This window comes from Dermacentor silvarum, chromosome 11 (assembly GCF_013339745.2).
Source record: "Dermacentor silvarum isolate Dsil-2018 chromosome 11, BIME_Dsil_1.4, whole genome shotgun sequence".
NCBI lineage: Eukaryota > Metazoa > Arthropoda > Arachnida > Ixodida > Ixodidae > Dermacentor > Dermacentor silvarum.
The window spans coordinates 119080626-119102362 of NC_051164.1; the positions used below are offsets into that span (position 1 = coordinate 119080626).

The 21737-nt window shown below is 43.8% G+C and overlaps 1 protein-coding gene across 4 annotated transcripts in view; it reads left to right on the forward strand.

The window, feature by feature from the left end:
• The window catches only part of LOC119433701 (adhesion G protein-coupled receptor L1-like), a 300112-nt gene that overhangs the window by 236158 nt on the left and 42217 nt on the right, over window positions 1-21737 (forward strand). For all 4 annotated transcript variants that reach the window (XM_049659317.1, XM_049659319.1, XM_049659318.1 and 1 more), the window contains exons 6-13: window positions 3443-3607; window positions 3902-4005; window positions 4721-4912; window positions 9304-9487; window positions 12333-12476; window positions 15058-15257; window positions 19553-19602; window positions 20472-20583. In XM_049659317.1, coding sequence (XP_049515274.1) covers window positions 3443-3607; window positions 3902-4005; window positions 4721-4912; window positions 9304-9487; window positions 12333-12476; window positions 15058-15257; window positions 19553-19602; window positions 20472-20583 — 1151 coding nt within the window. The remainder of the gene's footprint in view (window positions 1-3442; window positions 3608-3901; window positions 4006-4720; window positions 4913-9303; window positions 9488-12332; window positions 12477-15057; window positions 15258-19552; window positions 19603-20471; window positions 20584-21737) is intronic.

Below are 21737 nucleotides of genomic sequence, written 5' to 3' on the forward strand. Positions count from 1 at the left end.
CATTCGTACTACTTTGCGCGCTGATATTTTCGTTCAGACTGCTCAAATCGTGTTCATAATTGCATATGACATGTATTTATGCCTCAAGAATTCCTTGCTTTCTCTTCTTTATTTTATTTTATTTTTTTTATGCCACTCGGTGATGTGGGTGCAGTGCGGCTGCAGTGTCGGCTTTCATTCTAGTATGTTATTGTACGGTTCCCTTTGGAGAGCAAATATTTTTCTCGTTTTTCAAGCAGCATGTATCTCTCGTGTGTATTGTTGCGCATATAGTTTGCCATCAGTTGGTCTTGAGAAACGCAGACGGAGAAACACATGTAACCTTCCTGCTTGCCGCTTCAAACAAGTGTACAGCATATCTGCCCCATCCGGCGCCTTGTACTCAGATTTACGGGAAGCATTGTTATAGATAAAGAAAAAAAAAGAGTAAACTGCAGCGCAACATTCCATTCAAGTTCCCGCCTTCTTCGCGTAACAGAATGCGGAGTAATTGGTACGGGGTCATTTATTGCGGTAGGACCTCGGGCGCCGAAAACAGTTTTAGTTAGTCATTCTATATATGCTCATCTTTGGCCGTATAAGCTGTACGTGGAAAATTTTTTTTCCTGTCAATACTTCAAAAAAAGAAAAGCTGGCGTGGTAGCCTAATTAGTGCCTATATAGTGGATACGGCATTGGGCTGCTAAACTCCATGGAACTCGCGGGTTCAATCCAGGTCGCGGAGTTCAACGGGAGCGAAATGGAAAAACACTCGTGTACTTCTATTTAGGTGCACGTTAAAGAAGCCCAGGTGGTGAAAACTAAACCTCATAATCATATCGTGGTTCTGCCAGGTAGACCCAAGAATTTATTTAAATTAGAAAAGAGAGAGAAAAGCATGTGGCTGCGTCCTTCGGTGTTTTTCTAGGGGTGTAAACAAAATAGTTGTAAATTAGTCTCGAGTCTGATTACCGAGAAAAACATGTTACGCTTATCCTATATTTCATACATAAATTTAATGCCGTTCCCAAATGTATGATCGCTCAACTTAGCAGCTTGTATATTATAAACGGCTGCTTTCAGTTTTTATTTCAGTAAAAAACGGGACAATAAAAAAAAAAGAAGGACCTACAGAACGCTGATTTGCGCACGGCAAAATATATCAAAGAGGGAGGTGCTGGGCCAGGGAAGCTAAAAAACCGCCACAACAAATAGGTGGTAGGGCAGGTAGGTGAAAAACTGGGCGTCCGCCAGTGTCCGCGTAGTGAACGCGTGCTCGCTAGCAGACGATACACTTGACAACGACAGCAAGATTGAAGACGTCGCATTGTATAATCCATGCCTCAAATATATATGTTTGACAAAATGGTGTAAACATAATTTTGCAGTTGAAATAAAGCACTCCTTTAAGAGCGTACTATGCGCCATCGGCCTCTGCGCCCACACAAGTACATTGTATATGCCGTGCAGCGTGTCTCCGCCCCAATCCAGGTCGCTCGTAGCGCCCTCGCACAATTTTTCCACACGCGGCGCCTCAGCGGGAGAGTGCCGTTCGGCCCACTCAACCATTGTCTAGTACACTCTAGTGTTAACCATAACTGCTGAAGGGGGATCAGCGCTAAAATATTCCACACACAGATAAAGATGACACGAGCGCGTGCACAAAACTTGGAGGCATTGTTGCTCTCCACCAGGCAATCATGCCGTGGAAGAGCTTCTCATTTCTGGGATTTGACCGAATGGTCGACCACTCTGCGCGGAACAAAAGCATTCCGAAAATATTGCGACTTGGTTGTCTAGAAAATGCATAACAAGCACCCCCCCCCCCCTCTTCTTTTTTTCTTCTTTTTCTTTCCCTTGTCTCTCACACTTTCATTATGTTAATAAACTTGACAAGAGCTTACTGTTAGGCTAGTTTGTTCATGCTGTCAAGAATGAAAACAGGGCAAAAAGAACAGGAACACTAAAAAAAAGAAAGACCTACAGAACGCTGATTTGCGCACGGCAAAATATATCAAAGAGGGAGGTGCTGGGCCAGGGAAGCTAAGAAACCGCCACAACAAATAGGTGGTAGGGCAGGTAGGTGAATGGCCTCGAAGTCCACGCAGGAACAGAAATATAGTAATGTTAGGGGCCGCCGAGTGCAACAGTGACTAACAGACAAGAATTTTAAGAAGGGAGTAGGATGATAGATACAAGGAACGGGGGAGGGGGGGGGGGGTGCGCATAAAAGGCATCAAAAACGAAGTTGGTGGATAATTATGTACAGTCACGCTCATAAGTTTGGAGACCATGCGAGACCATTTCCGTGTAGAGTTACTGTATATAGCTCCCGCAGAGAGCTCCCTGCGGCAGCCATATATAGTAACTCTATGGCCATGTGCATGCGCTCTGGCGTGTCGGTGCCTGCTGTCGAGAGTGTCGCCGTGCGCATGCGCATCCGTCCTATCTCGCTGGCCTGCTCGCTTGCTCGCTGCACACCCGTGAGCGAGCCGTTAACCAGAACTTTCGGCCGCTGCCACGGCTATGTGAGCTAGGCTACTGGCCGTGGCTGTCTGGTGTCGAGTGATCGGGCAGTGACGAGACGCTCTCCCTATGTACATTCGCACTCATAAGTTTGGAAACCATGCAAGCCCATGGCCGTGTAAAATGTTAGCAGCACAACACTCGCGCCATCTCTCGTACTATTCTGCAACTACGCCGACTGGCAGCGGCACTTAGCTGCGCGGGCAAGCCGGCTTACAGGAGAAGTGAAAGCCAGGCAGGGAAAAGAACATGAGGGAGTGCAAGAGAGTCAGCGTCCCCACAAGTCTCAGAATGACCACTACAGATTTTAAATAAATGTGACTTCAACAATACAGTGTGTTGCCACATTGCGTGAATGCTAATTGCATTACCGTCAACAGTCACCCGCCGTGGTTGCTCAGTGGCTATGGTGTTGGGCTGCTGAGCACGAGGTCGCGGGATCGAATCCCGGCCACGGTGGCCGCATTTCGATGGGGGCGAAATGCGAAAACACCCGTGTACTTAGATTTAGGTGCAGGTTAAAGAACCCCAGGTGGTCAAAATTTCCGGAGTCCCCCACTACGGCGTGCCTCATAATCAGAACTGGTTTTGGCACGTAAAACCCCATAATTTAATTTTAACCGTCAACAGTCATCGTGAGATGGGCGTTTATTTCTGTTCTTTCAATCTGTATGCTAAACCTTTTTGTCACTGCTAAAGCAAAAATCTTTTCGAGACATTTTTACCCTTGGCGCATTCGTGCTCATTAAACTCGTACCTGTAACTGCTATCTACCGTTTATTGCTTTTTGTACTCGAGGTAATTAAGTTTTTCTGTTAGCTCACAAAATTTGGTGCTAGTCAATTTTTTGTGATGGTGTTTTCCTTTCATAGTAGTCGTTGGAATGCCTTTCCTGCTTCATATTTGTGTGAGCCATCACCTCTGGACTGCTGTGCAGTTGTGCCCACAGAAAGTGCTGCCATGGAAGTAGCCACGTTCGAAACATCCACAGCCTTGGATCTGCTCTTGGACTACTGCCAGCCAGTCATAGCAAGAGACATCTTCTGGAACTGGACTCGTGCTGGCGATGTGGCTGTCTATCCTTGTCCTGGAGGCTCCAAAGGTCAGTCAATACTGTTAGTTTTTAATAATTGCCTGAGCTATTAAGAATACCGTAACATAACACATATCGGGTACAAGTGAATGATTATGATGACTTTGTAGTTTTGGATGTGAATTAAGAATCTGTGACATTTCATTATTTTGCAAACAGAAAAGTTTAGGATACAAAGTCCTGAAAATAATGGCTCAAACTAAAAAGAAAGTAACAATCAAAAGCACAATAAGTGATAGCTATAACGGTTTTGTTGTTGAATATGGGGTTTAATGTTCTTTAATTCATGCTTTGTTCTTTCAGGTGATGCCAGGTGGCAGTGTGGTGTGAATCCTGTAAAATGGTTATCTGATAGGCCAGACCTTAGTGGCTGCAATTCTTTCTGGGTTGGAGACCTCGAACAGAGGGTGAGAAACTTAACATCACAAGAATATTTTCATAATGCAGTAATTTGCAAAATCTTGATGCATGCACCTAACAATGGAAAAATTGCATGTAAGCCATTATCATTAGTTTACTTTCTTCATACGAATGGAGTGACTGTGTGAGCTTTAATAGTGGCAAAGTCAACTGCTTTATTTTTTGGAGTAGTGTTTGTCCTTTTACCAACTGCTGTGCATCATTGTGTCAGAAAGTGTCATAGCTAGACAGAGCCAGTCAGCAGCATGACAGCTTTTCTGGAAGGACAATGATAGCTTTTATCGTGTTTTTCATTAAGTGTTCTTAGGAAATTCTGGCGGTGTATCTGAAATGTAATAAAAACAAGGCCCATTGTCGTTTCAGGATTCTATGTTGTACAAATAAGATATCCTAAAGGATGCCCTCATGCTAACAAACTCATTTTATGCATTTTATGTCCAAGGACACCATATTGTGCGTGTGTGTGCATGCATTTGCCGATGCCATGATTGCAGCTGGAGTGTCCATATAATTACAATCTCAGTAGCAAACAAAATACTAATGAGCCAATCCTCTTTCTTTGCATCATCTAGTCTTTATGCATGCACAACCACTGCTTACATCTAATAATAATAAACGAGTATGTATCTCACAGAACTTAAGTGGTTAAGAAGATGCAAACTACTGCAGTCCAGGATTTGAAAAATTTCCTTTCTTGCTCAGATTCAGGGTGGCACTTCTGTGGTAAATCTTGGTAGCGAGCTCTCACAGAAGACACGCGTGAAGTCGCTGTATGGTGGAGACTTGCTGCACACGACCAGCATAGTACAGCAGCTCCTTTCAAAGATGGAGGATGAGCTGGACCACGCATCAGACAGCTACCAGCGGCAGCAAGTTGTAGAAGAGCTCATGAATGTGAGTAGCCTGGTCTTGCCCCTCTCTGGCGTCTGTGTTACGTGATTTCGTTAAAAAAAAAATTCTTTGCAAGTTGCCTGTCAAGCTGACCGTTAGAAAGATTGGTCTGCAAATGTTTATTAGTGAACTGACACCTTCAGCAAAATCAATTTCCTCTTCCTCCATATTCTAAACAACGAAATATCAACATTCAGTGCTCATTGAAGCGCACTGTACTGCAGCAGCAGTTAGGAACTTGAGATTGAGTTTGCTGTGTCTGTCGGTCCTTTCTGTTGCACTGTCATTGTTGTGCCATCATTATCATGTCGTAGCCACCTCCTCAGTCGCCATATGCCAAAGAAAAACCAAACTTTGTTCACCACTTGGGATCCATTGAGCAGAACCTTCATGCTTGACAATTTGTGGGGTACACAATGCAGATTTCTTTGCAAGTGCGTATTTTAGACACCACAGAAGGTAATGCTGTAGGTGATGGAGATTGTCTTGTTCAACTATAGGTTCCATGCTACAAATAGGGGAAGGCCATGGACACCACCATTATTTCCAAAATGCCTTTATTGTTCCCTTTCTAGTCTTGCTGTGGATTACTGCTGGCTTCTGTATTGTCATGGCTTGGCCCATGACACTATATTCCCCCTTGTCTTAAGAAGCATACCAAAACAAAATTGAAGAATGTATGAAAGAAGAAGATGCAAAATTAAATAAAGGGATGTATAAGAGGGAGAAAGGTAACTGTGTGATTTAATTCACGTATACAGTCTTAATTCCTCTTAACATTCTGATTGGGTATTGTGCTTGATTTCCTTGCTCCTAGGTGCCTTCACTGTTTTGAGTTTGTGATGAGGTGCTCTCCTCCGGGGCTGCGTTCATTGGGAGTGGGGGCTCTTAATCATCGTCCGAGTCTTGAAGCTTGTGGCCATCTTAAAGAAGCCTACTTGCACTGACTTGTACTTCTGGGACAACATTGATGGCAGGGTCATAGTATGGTGCGAGTTTATTCTGCCTAACTTGGGGGCTTGCACAGTACAGAGTTTTCTTGTGTGGCTGGGTTGTGGCTCCTCTTTTCTGCATATCGTTTGGATTTCAGTTTCGCAGTTGAGCCATCCTGGGGTGGTATTCTTGGGCGATTACTTTCGGAGATAGTTTCACTTTCGCGAGACACAGCACTGGATGCATCCATGTGTACAGCTGACAGCGTTTCTGGTGCTGTGCCAGACTCGCTATCTTCGCACAATGGCAAGAGCACTGTCGGCCATATATACTTCGATGCATCCAGTGATGAGCCTTGCGAAAGGGAAATTATCTCCAAAAGTGATCGCTCAGGAGTACCATTCCTTGTGCACTTCCTCACCATCACAAGCTTCAAATGGGTCTGATGCAGGTTGTGATAGTGCTGCCTGGATCTGCCTGCCGAAGAGTAGTTCATAAGGAGACTTTCGTGTTGCATGTGGAGTTGCCCTTGAACTCAGCCTGTTCCTCCGACGTGCAGTGCTTTGATTACTTCAGTAAATGTTCTGACAAATCATTCTGCTTCACCATTTGCCTCAGGCCAAAGTGGCATTATTCTGTGAGGTGGAAAACCAGACTCCGTAGCAAACAGATTAAAATTGACGGAACTGAAGGATGGTCCAGCCATTATCACCTTTCACTTGATGAAGAGCACCCATTTGTGCAAATATTCATCGTAGCACGTGAGTTGCTGAGTTTGCATTTATTAATGACACAGCTTGTACCATGGGGAAGTAGGAATATAGTCATAGTGTATGAGTAGGTTCTTGCCTTGGGGAATGGGCCTACAAAATTGATGCTTAGGTTTTTGTAAGGTCCTTTTGGAAGATTCTACGAGTTCATTCCATGGGATCACATTGAGAATTGACATTGGACGCAGTCAGGTACTGCCTGCTCTACTAATTTGCCCATGTGAAACCAACCCCAAGTGCAAATCAGTGGCTTGGTTTTTACAATTCCCATGTGTCCCTTGTGGGCAAGCTCCACTGCATGTTGTTGTAGGCTGGCTAGTAGTAAAATATTTCTGCATTTAAGGATGAGGCCGTCATGTGACAACGAAAGCTCTGACGGCATTTTTGTAGGGTTTAATGCTGAGTCACTCCACATGACATGTCTCCTAACTTCAGCTTGAATGCCTTCTCTTAGTTGACAGTAAGGGTGCCTTGTGTTGTGCCTGATGGCACCACACAAGGCACCCATTCAGAGGAAATTTGAGTGGGTGACATGACATGTTGCCAGATGGGTTTTTTTTTTTTTTTTGCCTTTGTGATGCTGCAAGGAGAAGCTATAGAGCTGTATACTGAGACACAAGCACTCTATTCTAGCAGAGGTCCAAGCAGAAGAATTGGACAAGAGGCTGATAAATGGTTTAGGATCAGTGTGAAGCATAAAGCGAGTTCTGTATAAGTATACGTGTTGAAATGTTCTATTCCCCGCACAACAGCCAAGATTTTCTTTTCTGTATGGGGGTGCTTTGCATTGGTGGGCGTACGGCCTACATAGGCCTTATAATTTGGATGTTGTTGTCATCTCCCCTGTGCCAGTATGGTGCCTAGACCCTCTGGGCCTGCGTCAACAGTGAGATAGGTTGACTTGTTGCTGTCGAAATAGGCCAGAGCATGGCTTCCTGTCAGGGATTCTTTCAGCTTGTCGAGAGCTGCTTGGGGTATGTCAGTCCACCTTCATTCAATGTCTTTTCTTTTGAAGAGGCACTGTCGTGTTTGCTAGGTTGGGAAGGAATCTGCTTCAGTAGGTGGTTATGCCTAGCAGGCTCCCTGCTTCTGCCATGGGTTGTTTGGTAGGGACATGTCTGTCACTGCCTGGACCTTTGCTGGGTAAGGTCTGATGCCTTTTTCAAGCGAAGCTTGTTATAAGCTGCATATTTCGGTGGCGTCCGTGTACGCAAAAACTATCATCATCAGCATTGGCTCGAGCGTCATCGTCGTCTTCCGCAGCTGGCTCGTTGGCACCCCTCGGTTTGCGCTCGTGCTCGTGCTCGTGCCACTGCTTCTGCGTTCGTCGTCGTCGTGTGCTTACACAGCTGGCTGCGTTGCCGCTAATCATTCCGGCATAGAATTTCACTTCTCTTCTGTTAATTGTCGTAATGGGGAGGCCACGTTTACAGGTGTATGAGCCATTGCTTAAGGGGGTATGAGCCATTCATTGTCTTACGTAAGGGGCAGATTTAATTTAGATTTAATTTTGAAGCAATTAATTTCTAAGAATCGCAAGCGGCAATGGTGGGCAAATGCTGCTAACTACGCCACTGAGCAAACTCGAGACATCGAATGCAAGCGACAATGGCGGACTGCCGGCATACCGTCAGTGACGTCATTCTCTCCGTCACAGCCGTCGCATCATGGTTAGCTTAGGTGCACCCAGAACAAGCTTCGCTTACCCCCATTTTTCTGTAGGGGAAGGGTTAGTTTTTTCTGAGATGATATGGCCAAAAAATTTTAACTTGAGTTTATAGAAGCAACATTTCTTTGGGGTGAGTAATTGCAGCACCATCTTCAGACAGTCATAGTGTTCAGATTCTGTTTTGCGTACACAAGAATGTTTTGTCACTTATGTTGATGACTCGTGAAATGCTGACTAGGACCTGTCTGACTGTGTTTTGGAATAACTCTGCTGCAGCATTTATTCCAAAATTCAGGCGTTGGTAGCAGTGTGCTGATGGGTGTTGTGATGTGCCTTGTCTGATGGGCATTGTGAACGTTGTGATGCACCTTGAATCTTTATGTAGCAGCACTTAGTGGTGCCCCTAGCTTAAGTCATGCGTTGAGAAGACTGATGCACCAGTCAGGCTAGTGACAAGATTGTCTAATGTTGGTGATGCATCTGCATCGTTTTGGTTTGAACCACGACACTATAAAGATGACATGCTCATTGAGAAGTAGTTGTTCTTGAGAAAATGGCAGTGCCCACTTTGAGAGCCTTTTGCATTGAAGCTTGGTGCAGCAATCATTCTCATTGGTTCTATTTGTAAAGATGGCTCTTCTCTGTCTTGGACATTATTCAGTGAAGTGTCATCGTTGTACCACCGTATTCATAATTGTCATTTCTGTTTCATACAGTAGGCAGACTTCACACAGGATAGCAGGAGTTTCACACAAAGTTGGGGATGCTGGTGCTAGTCAGATGTGTAACTGCTGTCGCAGTAAATGAGGTCAGAACTGAAAGAAGTCTTGTGCTTAAAGTACTTTGTGTATGTAGTTATGGTAGTGCTTCCTTTTTTGAACTGTTTTCCTTCGTAGCCTGTCAAAACTTTGCTGCCATGGAGAGATATGGGTGCTAATGTCTCCCTTCAGTATCTCGTTTTTCAGTTTGTTTTGAGTAATGCCTTGTGGCAGAATAAACCACTGATGTGCACTTGCTTACAGTCGGTAGTGGACTTCAGCAGCAACCTTCTGGAGCACCACCAAGGCAGTGCCTGGGGTGACTTGCCACCCATGGAGCAGAGGGCTGCAGCGTCTTCACTTCTTGAGGGGCTCGAGCGCAATGCCATGCTCATGGTGAAGAGCCACAGAAACAACCTGAACTACAGCCGTGTTCAGAACAATATCAGTAAGCACCAACTTTCTTTGACGAGAGTGGAAAAATGCACAGGAAAGCTTACATGAAATTAACAGCACATTTTAGAGCTCTTTATTGCAAAGTGTTGGGTGCCTTGTCATAGGCCGTCCCCTCAGTCATTGTGATACTGGTTAATATCTTCCGTGAGCTGCCCATTTGTTAAATAAGAACCATATAAATCTGTTATTTGCTTTCCTCTGTTGAAAACAATTTGAGCTTGTGCGACACTTTTTCGCTATGGAAAGCACTCAGTAAGGTAAGATACCTTAGCTGATATCTTAGTGACCGTGATAATAAACACTGTCAGCACAACAAGATGCAAATGCACAGAGAACAAAATTTGCAATACAATTGAAGGTGAAAATGCTGCATGCGATCAAACTCAACAGATGAGCAGAGAACATGCTGTGCAGTAGCGCACCCAGGATCTCTGCCAGGGGGGGGTTGACAGTTTGCCAATGCCATCTAAACAGCACTAATTTCGATTTCTTCACGGGAAATTGTAAAAAAAATGCGCTTTTTGCGAGTGTGCAGACGATTGCGCGTCTTACATCTTAATTGCAGTACTCAAATGCGTAAGGAAAGAAAAGGGGTTAAAGAAAAGGGGGGGGTTAAGTCGGCCTCAGGGGGGGGTTCCAACCCCCGAATCCCCCCCCCGTCGGTGCGCCAATGATGCTGTGCATATGTTTTGTGCCACTAGCATCCGCCAGGCACAAAATCAGCTGTATTGAGGCCGATTGCAGTAAAGGAGCACAAGAGGGCACACCGAATGTTGTTTCGGTCAATTTGAGCTTTAAAGTGCAGTGTGAGTTAAAATGAAGCTTACTTTACTTCCCACTTTGTAAGGCTAGCCCCAGCCTGTATATGGTTTGTCCTGTGATGCATGTTTCTTGTACAGTCGAATCCCCCTACAACGAATGCCGCTACAACGAAATTTCCGCCACAACGAAGATTTTCGGATTCCCCGTCAGCTGCCCATAGAAAGTAATACAAAAAAAGTCCCTTCATAACGAAGGCGTTTTATTCGGTATTTCCGCTTCAACGAACTTTTCGAGAACGAAACTGTGACTGAATTGAAATTGAAACTGCCGAGTAGTCAAATTAGAAGGCCCTTCCAAAGCTGTGACGATCGTATGTCCACTTGAACGAGGTTTTCGCGAACGAAATCAAATTCAAAGTACCGGTTTAAGCCACTGCAATCCATAGCCACGCGTGATCACCACGCGCCTGCGCGACTGCAGGGGATCACCACAATCGCTGCCGTTTTCTGTGGTGTGTGTCCGGGTGAAATGGCTACGCCAACGAAGAAACGTAAACTTCTCTCTCTCGAGGAGAAGGTACATACGATCGCCGAGGCAGAAAGCAAAAGGAAAAATCTCGCAGTTTCGCCCGCAAGGCGAAGCAGCGGTTGCGATAGCAAGTTAGTAGACAGCTATACGAACTAAAGATAGTAGTTTTCTTGTAAACATTCGCTAACTAAATTACCAGGCACGGTGTCGCACGCACACAGATAAACATGAACAGATCTCGCTCGATGACCGCGGAAACTCCGTGTCAACACGCTGGAGTGAGACGCGGCAATAACAGCGACTTCCGTGCCGTCACTCGCTTCAGCGCGAACTAAACGTTGAAAGCGCAGCGCACACGCGGCACTAGTTGCACTTTGCCCCCATCGCAGATCGCTTTGAAGATGAGGCCCGCGCGGGCGCTCACTTTGTGCACGTCGCATTTCAAGATAGCGGCCGCGCCGCAGCCGCTGTTGTCAACAAGATGCTAACGTCTCGTCGTTTGGGGAAAATGACTATCCGCTAGACACACCGACTCCGGCGACTGCTTTGAAAGCAATGGTTCATTTCCGCCTCATCAGAAAAGTTATCCGTACCCACGACAATGCGATGGTTCTTTTAACGGACTCTGAGACTCGCGTAATGCCTTTGCTTGCCGTCTGGCTGACCGACTTCGGGAAATAAAACTTCCGGTAAGCGCAAGCTTGCCAAGCTTGCCGACTTTGTCATAAATATGCAGTGAAATTGCGATAATTCAAACCGCTTCATTGCGAAAATGCGTGTGCCGCAAAATGAGTGTTTCGCGACCAGCCGGGCACACGCGTTGAATTAGGCGTCAGCCGCAATGTACGAAAAATGCTGTAACAGCGGCGCAAAATGCACTCTTGTGAAGTTGACACTTTATCGACTGCCGTCGGTACCTCTCAACCTTTGCCCCCCACCGCCATCGCGAAGATTTCCCTGACGATAGTTTCGGTTTCGTTCGCGGCTTTGCTGTTTGGCATACGTACCGTATTTACTCGATTCTAAGCACCCCCTTTTTTTTCGTGATCGCGATGCCCAAAGTGAGGGGGGTGCTTAGATTCGAAAAATCGACGTGACGCTCGGCTCCGGCTACGCGCGGCGCGCGAGCGTCACGAGTCCGCGCAGCTCTGTAGTCAGACTGTGCGGCGAGATCGCGCTGCGGACGCCGTGCCACCTCGGGAGTGCGACGGCTACGCGCGGCTCGCGGGCGTCACGAGGCGGCCTTGGCTACGCGCTCTTCTTAACAAATAGGCGGGTGCTTAGATTCGCATGCAAACTTTTCCCACAATTTTTTTCGCGAAAATACAGGGGGGGGGGGGGGGGGGATGCTTAGTATCGCGAAAATACGGTATATACATACCAATTCGCGTCAACGCAGTTCCGCCACAACGAAATTTTTCGTGTGTCCCGTGAATTTCGTTGTAGCGGGACTCGACTGTATCTGTTCTTGTCAGTACGCCAATTTTGTAATGAAGAAGTGGTGCAGATTACTTCAATTCCCTTTTCTTTCTTTTTTTTATTTCCAGTGGCAGCGGTCAGAGTCCTGAGCATTCAGAGTGTCACAGACATGTCTTTTCCTGACCCTTCTGTCATTCGGGGAACATCTTGGTCAGATTCAGGAGATTCCATTTATCTCCCTTACAAGACACTTTTGGAAAGCGCCAGAAATGGTAACTGTATAGTGTACTGACACATTTGTGTACCAACATTCCTGCTCCTACAAGTACTATTTCATTACAAAGTTATCCGCTAAGTTTCTTAAAAGTAAAAACCAAAGGCATTATAGTCACTCCAGAATACCGGAAACCTGGGTTTATTGGTGCAACATTAGGAAAATAAAACTGTGCAAAAGCAAGAAGGGGGACCAAACAAAGACAACACCATGGCGCTGAACAATCTTACTGGGAAGCGCAATACATGCCCATAATCGTGAACCACATCTGAAATAGACGCCAAAATTATTCATCGATTAGGAAAGCAGTGTGTTAGGTCAACGTCGGTTTTATTATCTAATAAAGAACTGCAGTCCTTCAGATCAAACTTCAATGCTGATGATAAGGCATTAGGCTACAGACGTGTGTATATTGGATGCGGTTCATGATCATGAGCAGGTATATATGTACTGCGCTTCTCAATAAAGTTGTTGCAAGTTCAGTGCCGTGGTGTCGTCTTTCAGTGATCCCCGTTTTTGCTTGTGCGCTGTTTCATTTTCGTAATGCAGCATTACAGTCACACTGCTTGTCTTTGCCACAATCAAACATGCACACTATGAGCATTAATATAATTCGATGAATATCTACAGGGACGTGCATATTTTGCTTAAAGTGTTAAAAAAAAATTTGTGCTTACGTAACGCTGCACTGTTCTTGCTCAAATTTTTCAGAAAGATCACATTTCAGAGTCTACATCATTCAGTGTAACACTTGGTACAGCTCGTTAATTGCCTAGTTTTTAAGAAAAAAGTGGAAAGTTGTGTACATTTATGGGGATGCAAGCTTCTGCCACAATGGCGCAAGCATATAAACGAGTGTGGCAGCCTGCTGGCAGCTCCAGAAAGCAGCTGGTCAGGGTGGGTCGCTACGTGTTGCCCGCTTCTCTGGAACACACGGCAAACCTCTGTGGAAAGCTGCTTTTGCAGCTGCTGACAGGCGGCGACGCATGTTTATATGCTTGTGCCGTCATAGCAGCAGCTTGCCATAAACGATGGCAACTTCCATTAAACACATTAAAAAGTTAATTGATATTAAAATCAATTGATTATACCACAAAAATGAACTGATGGCTTCTTCAGGTTGGTGCTAACCTAACACGATGAGCCACAAATTTTTTTTTTATCTGCACGCTGCATAAAAAAGGAGCTATGTAAAACGTAGTGCATCACGAATAAACTGCGAGTGATGTTTTGAAATGTGCTCTACAAATCTTGTATTGATATTATGGCAATAACAATGATTAAAATGGCAATACCGTATTTACTCACATAATGAATGCACTTTTTTTCCCGAAAAATATGCGCAAAGTTGGGGGGTGCGTTCATTGTACAGGGTAAAATTTTGAGCAAATTTTTTTCCACGGCCACCTCTAAAAAAGTTGCACTTTCGCCTGAAAGGCAAACCATCGATTGCGGTAGCAAATGTGTAGACAGCTACATGAAGTAAGGATAATAGTTTTATCAGCCATATAAACTTGCAAACATTTGCTAACTATGTAAATTAACAAGCATGGTGCCAGCCCGCACAAGCAAACATGAACACGTCACACTCGATGATTGCGGACACTCGCTGTCAAAACGTTGGCATGAGGAAGCGTGGCAGCAACAGTGAGCGAAGTGACCTTCGTGCTGTGTGCAAACTGAGTGGCGAGAACGGAGCACGCACAAAGGTATAAGCCGCCGTCGCACCTAGACTCAGCCCACGACGCAGATCGCAGGCCATGCAATGCGCATTTGCTGCTCCGCCACCCTCCCTTGGCGCCATGCACACGACATAATGCGGTGCGTTTTCTTCCCGCTTTCCTCCCTCAAATGCGGGAGATTAATCCGTGATTGTCAGCGCCGTGATCATCGACAAAAATGCGCCTGGAGTGTCCATATAATTGCTATCAGCATTAAAGTAGGAGACACATTATGGGCGGAGCCACCGACTTGACCTGAGGGAGCCTTCGGCTCCCCCAGGCCACAGTTTCTCTGGACCAAATAAAGTTCTTGTCACCGTCACACGGTACGATTCGGTGTCCGATACAATTGTACCCGCCGGATGCCATACCAGATGCCAAATCGTACCGTGTCTCTCCTACTTCACGGCAGCAAGTTCAGGATGCGTTCATTATATGAGGAAAAGAAGACACACTTCTTGATTGGAAAAGTGGGGGTGCATTCATTACGGGAGTGCAATCATTATGCGAGTAAATATGGTAATTAATCAGTGCTATTTAATTCATAAGAATGCGAAAATACTGGAGCCTTCTTCAGGAGGTTACTAAATAACATGCAGTTGGTTTCGTTTGCAGAGTAGGCTTCAGTATTTTTTTTTTTTAACTTGCACCTTGTAAGCTGCAACACCTTGTATAGAAGGTTATGCTTAGCTTGCTACAATGCATCGCAGTATCTGTCACAAACACACCTTGTTTACAATTCACTGTTTATTTAAGACCTATCATTGTAACTCCCTTTGGCAACCATCTGCAATTTGTCATGTCATGGAATTAAGTAGCATGCCACTAAGCAGGATGTTGCGGGTGGCTATTCCACAGGAGTGGTGAAGGTGGCGTTCTTCTCCTACCGCAAAATGGAATCCATTCTGTCAGCTTCCAATCCGAGCATGGCGGCTGCTGACACTGTCTCAAACAGCACAGTACGCCTGGTCAACTCTCGGGTGGTGGCAGCCGCCTTGGGAAGGCGTAGAGTCCTCGGTCTTTCCCAACCAGTTCTGGTTACACTCAAGCACAGCCAGGTACCGTTTATTTCTTGCACTGCATTTCCAACTATTAGCTATAAATTATTTCAGTTTCACTGTGAGGGTGCCGACATATTTAAAGGGGACAATATAAAGCAAAAAATGATTTCACCTGTATTAGTAAATTAAACTCTTCTGCAATACAAAAAAAAAAAACGCCACTCTCACCACAAAAAGACTTTTGGTAAATAGACCTCTTCCTATTTGCAAACAGTGTGACGTCACTGCGGAGGCCCCTCCCCTCTGCGGCACCTGCGAAGCAGGCGCTGGTTGGTAAAAAATGTTCATGCGACCTGTTCTGTCTGCAAAAGAGCGCTGCTTGTATATCAACTGCCGCGATCATAAGTCCAGCATATTGCGATTTTTTGAAGGGACAGCATTTACAAACTGTTCTTAGGAAGTATAATCGTCCCCGTTTTACCGGTACAACAACGTAGCGTTGTTGCTGAGTGCATGGTCTGTAAGTCAGCATGTGGTGATTTCATAAAAGTGCGCCTCTTCTGTAGATCAAACATCCACAAAAATGGATTACTCCTCGAAAACGAACATTTTATCACAGATGATGCACATTTTCGCGGTGACAAAGTTATACTTCGCTAAATCACTGTTCTTTAAACACAAATTTGTATTGCATTGTCGTGAATGCACTGATTTGCGCCCCATTTACACTGTAGCTTAAAACGATATACAAGATGAACTTCGTCTACAACAACACAGCGGCTCAGTAGAGCCGTACCAAGTAGCGGCGCCTAAATTCAGATGAGGGAGAAATGCAGAAAAACTTATTACCCTGCTTTAGGAGCATGGTAAGACATGGTAGACAAAATTAATCCGGAGCCTTTCGTTGCACTGTCCCCCATAAGCCGCTGTGCAGCTTAGGGATGTTAAACACCATAATTTAATTTTAAATGTACAAAGCCAAAGCTTACATAAGAACATAATCCGTTGCGCGGTAACTTCGCTGCGTCTGCTTCCTCCTTTGCTGCTCTCAACTTTACGAGACCCAACTTTTGTATGTTTATGTGCATCAGCACGGCATAAATTCCGTGCCGTAAAGGTGAATCCACCAATAACGAAAAAAAAAAAAGTTCTATTTTACTTAAGACCCGTGAGGTCTGCGTTAAATCGTGATAATTTCAGTGGTTTGCCTTTTGGGCATTACCCGTGGTTAAATGTATACATGCAGCTTCGGCAGTGGTCAAAACATCATAGGCGCTCATTTGTGGTCATACCTCTCACTCTCAGTCAATAAATTATGCTCAAATGAAGTTTTTTTTTTTCATATTTTTTTTTCTGCACACAGTGCAGATGACCCCGAATTACATGCGCTCACTAATCATCTCATCTCATTCATTCTCACCTGTTCAATAATTACAAGTCCTGAAGTATTGTCCCTCGATCAATTCAATTCTGCATTTACAACTGCGTCCCTTCACTACGACTTGTTTTATTACACGCAACACGCGTCCACAGTCTCGTAAGCGAGATGTATTGTTAATCGCGTAGTACACGCGCACGCACACGCACACACTGTGGTCCGTTTCCCTACCACAACCACCACATGGTTCACGTTCGCAAGTGAAAAAGGCCAGCATCGCCACATTTTCATCATGCAGTTTCCCACACGCCGATGTTCTCCGACACACATTACTGCTAATCTAGCTGGCAAGAGAATTGTGGAGGTTCACATAAAAATAAAAAATAACAAAATAAAAACAGGCGTCCACGTGGCGCCCACCTAAACCAACTACTGCGGGACTGCACCATGCAGAAAGCCGGCGGCGGCTGTTTTTCGCCAACCAGGATCACCGCATGTGCGCCGGGGACGTCACGCTGTGACGTCGCCGCTGTGGTGTGACGTACCCCAGGAGAGGTCTATTCGAAAAGGCACTGAAAGAAAAGACCAGCTCGCCATGACGTCATGGATTTTGATGCCATCTGCTTAGGTCTTGTTTATCTGTGAAAATGGACTACATTGGTTTCTAAAGGAGCCACACGTTGAACATGGCAAGTTTCGGCAACTTTAACTGAGCCGACATGGTGCAAATATGAAAAGATACTTTGAAATCGGTGACATCACACTGTCATACCGGCGCTGGGGTTTCAGTGGAAAATTCAAAAATAGAACTTTCACTTTTATTTTTTCTTCCAATAATCAACCTTTTTAGTGTGAAATTAATGAAAATAGGGTTTACAAAGGCTACTTTATCAGTCTAAACTTACTTATTGTTTCACTTTAGTGTCCCCAAAATTTTCCTTTATTTCTGTGAAGATTTTAATGAAACCCACTGAGTTTAAATATGTCACATGGCACAAACACTAATTTGGAGTTTCATTATGTATTTCAATGTGGTAATTTAAGATATACATTCAGTTTTCTTGGTGAGTAAATAATTTCTAGAAAATAGAAAAAAAAAAAACATCTTTTTGCATAACTTGCTTAGAGGTAAGCTATTTGCTAAACTATATATGGTGTAATAAGCATTGGCATATAAAAATTATGTTGAATGGTCAGAGTGTGCAATGCTACTACAATGAATGCTCTAGACTGATTCGAAGCAAAGTTATAGCATGTCAAACTTTTTAATGTAAGAACCCATAATAGCAACACCTATGACAAGTTATTACTTTTTCAGAATTTCTGTAATAATATTTGTTTACATTATAGGGCTATTGCATTGTCTAATTATCTACCTTTCTGACAAAAAAATTATTGTGATAAGTGAGGTAGAACCATCATGCTGATACTGTGACACATCCAGAAATGCTGTTTTGAGAAAATGAGGAAACACATTTTGCAACAAGCTCATGGTGATTATGGCGAAGGTTAAATCAATAAAGGATGATACAAGGGTCCAATCAAGCAGAAATAAATGCTATATGCCAACCTGAAGCAAAGGAACGCAAAAAGGATATTTGGGACAATTTTTGGCTCCATCAGTGTCTCCCCTTAAAGTATTTTGTACCATTCACGTGTGGAATTTCTTATCTTTGTTGATGCCTGTGAGAAGCATAGCATGCTCATACAGTGTGACGCACCATTTTTTAATTCCCTTTGAGGTCATATAGATTAGCCATAACACAGTATGTTCTGCAGAAAAGCCAGAATGCCTCTGCATTTTGCATCTAATAATTTCTGCCCCTCAGTTGGGGGGCCTAAACTTTCGATCAGATAATGTACGAAGGTGCTAATACTCGTAAATCAGCAACTGCTCTCGACTCCTCAGTTTATTTGACTAGGGTACTGCTTTTTTTTTTTTCCACTCTCCTTTTGATTGCTTCTGGTTTAAATACAGTGGACTCCAGAGAAATTAGACATGCATTAAACGGGAATTCTGGATAAATGGAAGAATGTTATCAACTTTGGTTGGCCACCCATAAGCACAGTGTTAACAAACTTGGGTTAAGTGAAATACAACTTTTTGCGAATTCCAGGTAAACGGAACTTTGACCAAAAGTACCACTTACCTCATCAGTGTATGGAACAAGAAAAGTCCAACAAACATGTCAGGTGGTGATGCTGTGAATAGTGAAGCATATTCAATACATCATGCAGTTGCTGGAAAGTTCATGCAAATTAAATATGTCAAAGTTGCGAAGGTGTTTCCATCATGAGGACTTTGCGAGGCAAATAATGATCCCCGAGAAGGAAGAGAGCACTACGAAGGAGGTACAGATCTTGCAGTCAAGCTGCCTGTGTTGCTTTGTTTCCATTGCCAGGAGTCCGAGACTTCAGATGATGCCCTTTTTACCTGTTCTGAGAAGAGAATTGAAAATATTATCGGTGAAGTTCGTGGAGGAGACTACGGACGAAAACACGTATATATAGATTATACTCTTCCAGTTTGCGAATGGCGAGAAATGCAGTTACAAGTCTGTAGCGCTACTTTGATTGCGAGGGCTGTAACCTTGCACAAAAGGAGCTACAATATTAGAGTGCTATAAAGTCTCCTTTTATCACCACAGTACTAATATCAAAACACTGGGACACTTTTCAAGTAAAACGATTCTTGTTGATTTTTGTGTCCTTCGCTTAAACATTGGATCCCTTCAAGTTCCGTTTAAGCGGAGTCTACTTATTATTCAACAAATCTTCCTTGTGTTCAATACTGGTGTTGCTGTCAGCTACATTCACTTCACAGTGGCAACATGCGAAAGGAATTGCAACTTCAAATCTGTTTTTTCTTTCTCTCAATATGAAACAAAGCTTACAAAGTTGCTTATAGCATGCGTTCTTTCTTGTATTGTTCTCATACAATGTCTTGTGTGAAAATTTTGCCTGTTAATTTTAGGAGGAAAACGTTAGCGATCCCCAGTGTGTGTTCTGGGACTTCAGCAAAAGGTAAGCTTCAAAAGATTGCCTAAGAATGCTTATCTAATTTTTCATTGGGTCATATTTTTGTGCTTTCACAAATGCCTAATATGCCTTGCTTCAAACATGTCATTAGTTTTCACATATCTGGTCAACAAAACATTTTAAGGTCTTTTCACCTGAGAAATATTCAAAAGTAAACTTTTTCTTAATGATGTCATGGTGTACTGATAGTGAAGAAGCAAGCAGACAGAAATGACTAAATCGTAAATATTAAACCGTCTATCGGGCAAACTTGTGCCCAGGAATCAAGCAATGCTAAAGTGTTGGCGATGATAGCAGCGAGCGCAGTTGGCGATCGTCGATTTGGAACTCGAGCGGTTCTTGGCCGGCCACTAGGTTATGCAAAAAGTTCTTCATAAGCCACGTTTAGCACAGCAAATGTTTAAGGAGTTGGATGCATCACATTCAAAACTCACTCGGACAGGGCAACAACAGTGTTGGCTGAAAAACACACAAAGTTCATGGAAAAATGCAGGCAACACGACAACTCGCGCTTTGCAACAAAGCAGAGCAAGTACATCACGTGGTAATATGAGCCTTCTTTCAAGTAAAATGCTACGTTTCTACATTACAAGTTTACGGTTATGATGCTTCTGCTCAAGCATTGTGTTTTTACAGTGTGAAACGTGTATGATCAATACTTAGCTGTCAGGCATCTTCTATACAAATTGGTATAGTTAAATGGAATTCTCCATTTAATTACTTCTCTCCACTTAGCGGGTTTCCGCTGAACTGTTACATCAAAGCGGTATGTTATAGAGACAGTTGAGCAAACTGTAGTTGCTGAGTGTAATATAATAAGTAATGTTACGGTGTATTATACTGTGCCTTTTCAGGGATTGGTCCGAGCATGGCTGTTGGGTTGAAGCATCCAATGAGACCCACACTGTGTGTGCATGTGACCACCTCACAAACTTTGCTGTCCTCATGGATGTCAGATCTGTTCAGGTAATATTTTGATATCAAGCATTGTTGTACAGGAACCAATTGAGCATTGCACACACAGGGCAGCAAATTAAATTTTTTCATTGTGCATACTCCCCAGAAGCACCATTATTGAAACAATGAAACCTAAACAAATATAAAATTACACTAAAGAGAAACACTAAATCAGCTTATACTGGTAAAATGTTCTTTGAAAACTATATTTTCGTTAATTTCACAATAATAGGTTCAAGTGCCATTATGTTAGTGGGACGACATGGATTTTAAAGTATTTTGTTTGTATTTGGGCCACATTGGCTCAATAAAAGTTCCAAAGCTTGCCATGTTTAATGTTTGGCTGGTTCAGAACACAATGTGATCCGTTTTTAACCGATAAACAATTAACTAGGCCCTAGCAGACGCCACCAAAATCCATGACGTCACACTGAGCTGGTGCTAGGACTCCGAGCTGGCGTTGCCACCCGTCTTTTGTGTTTGCGTCTTTTCTGGCTTGCCAAACCTCTTCTCGTGGCAAGAGTGGCTTTCTCTTTTGTATGTTTATTTTTCACACTAACACAGGTGAAATCATATTATTCTTTAGTGTCCCTTTAATGTGTCATTTTTACCTGCATTAAGTGCTCTGGTGGGCATGTTTTATGGAATAATTGATATTTCACTAGTTATACAGTAATAAAGTTGTATATGTAGGGTTACGATACTTCTGCATTTGGTAGGCTGTTTTGTAGGCTTGGGGGGGGGGGGGGGGGGGGGGGTGTCGGTTGCAGGGCTTGGCCTTCTGTATTTTTTTTAATGCGGGAAAGCCTACATCTTAATTATAGTTTTGTCACTAATTGTAATGTTATTCAATGCCAAAAAATGTAGTTAAACTGGTCCTACACTTGCCATGTGGGAGTTTTTCTGTATTCTGCTATGTAAAATTATGTGGTACAGTGAAATCTCGATATAACGAACTTCAGGGGACCATGCCAAATTGTTCTTTATTCTGAAAGGTCATTGTAACGAAAGTCCCAAAATGAACCATTTCGCCCATCAACCCATCAGTTTATTCGTTGTCACTGTATGAGCTATCCACGAAAATGTGGCTGTTGGTTCTTGGCCCACGCTGTTGCTATTTTCCATAGATTCTACCGCCATGCACTCCCGTATATTGAGTGGCA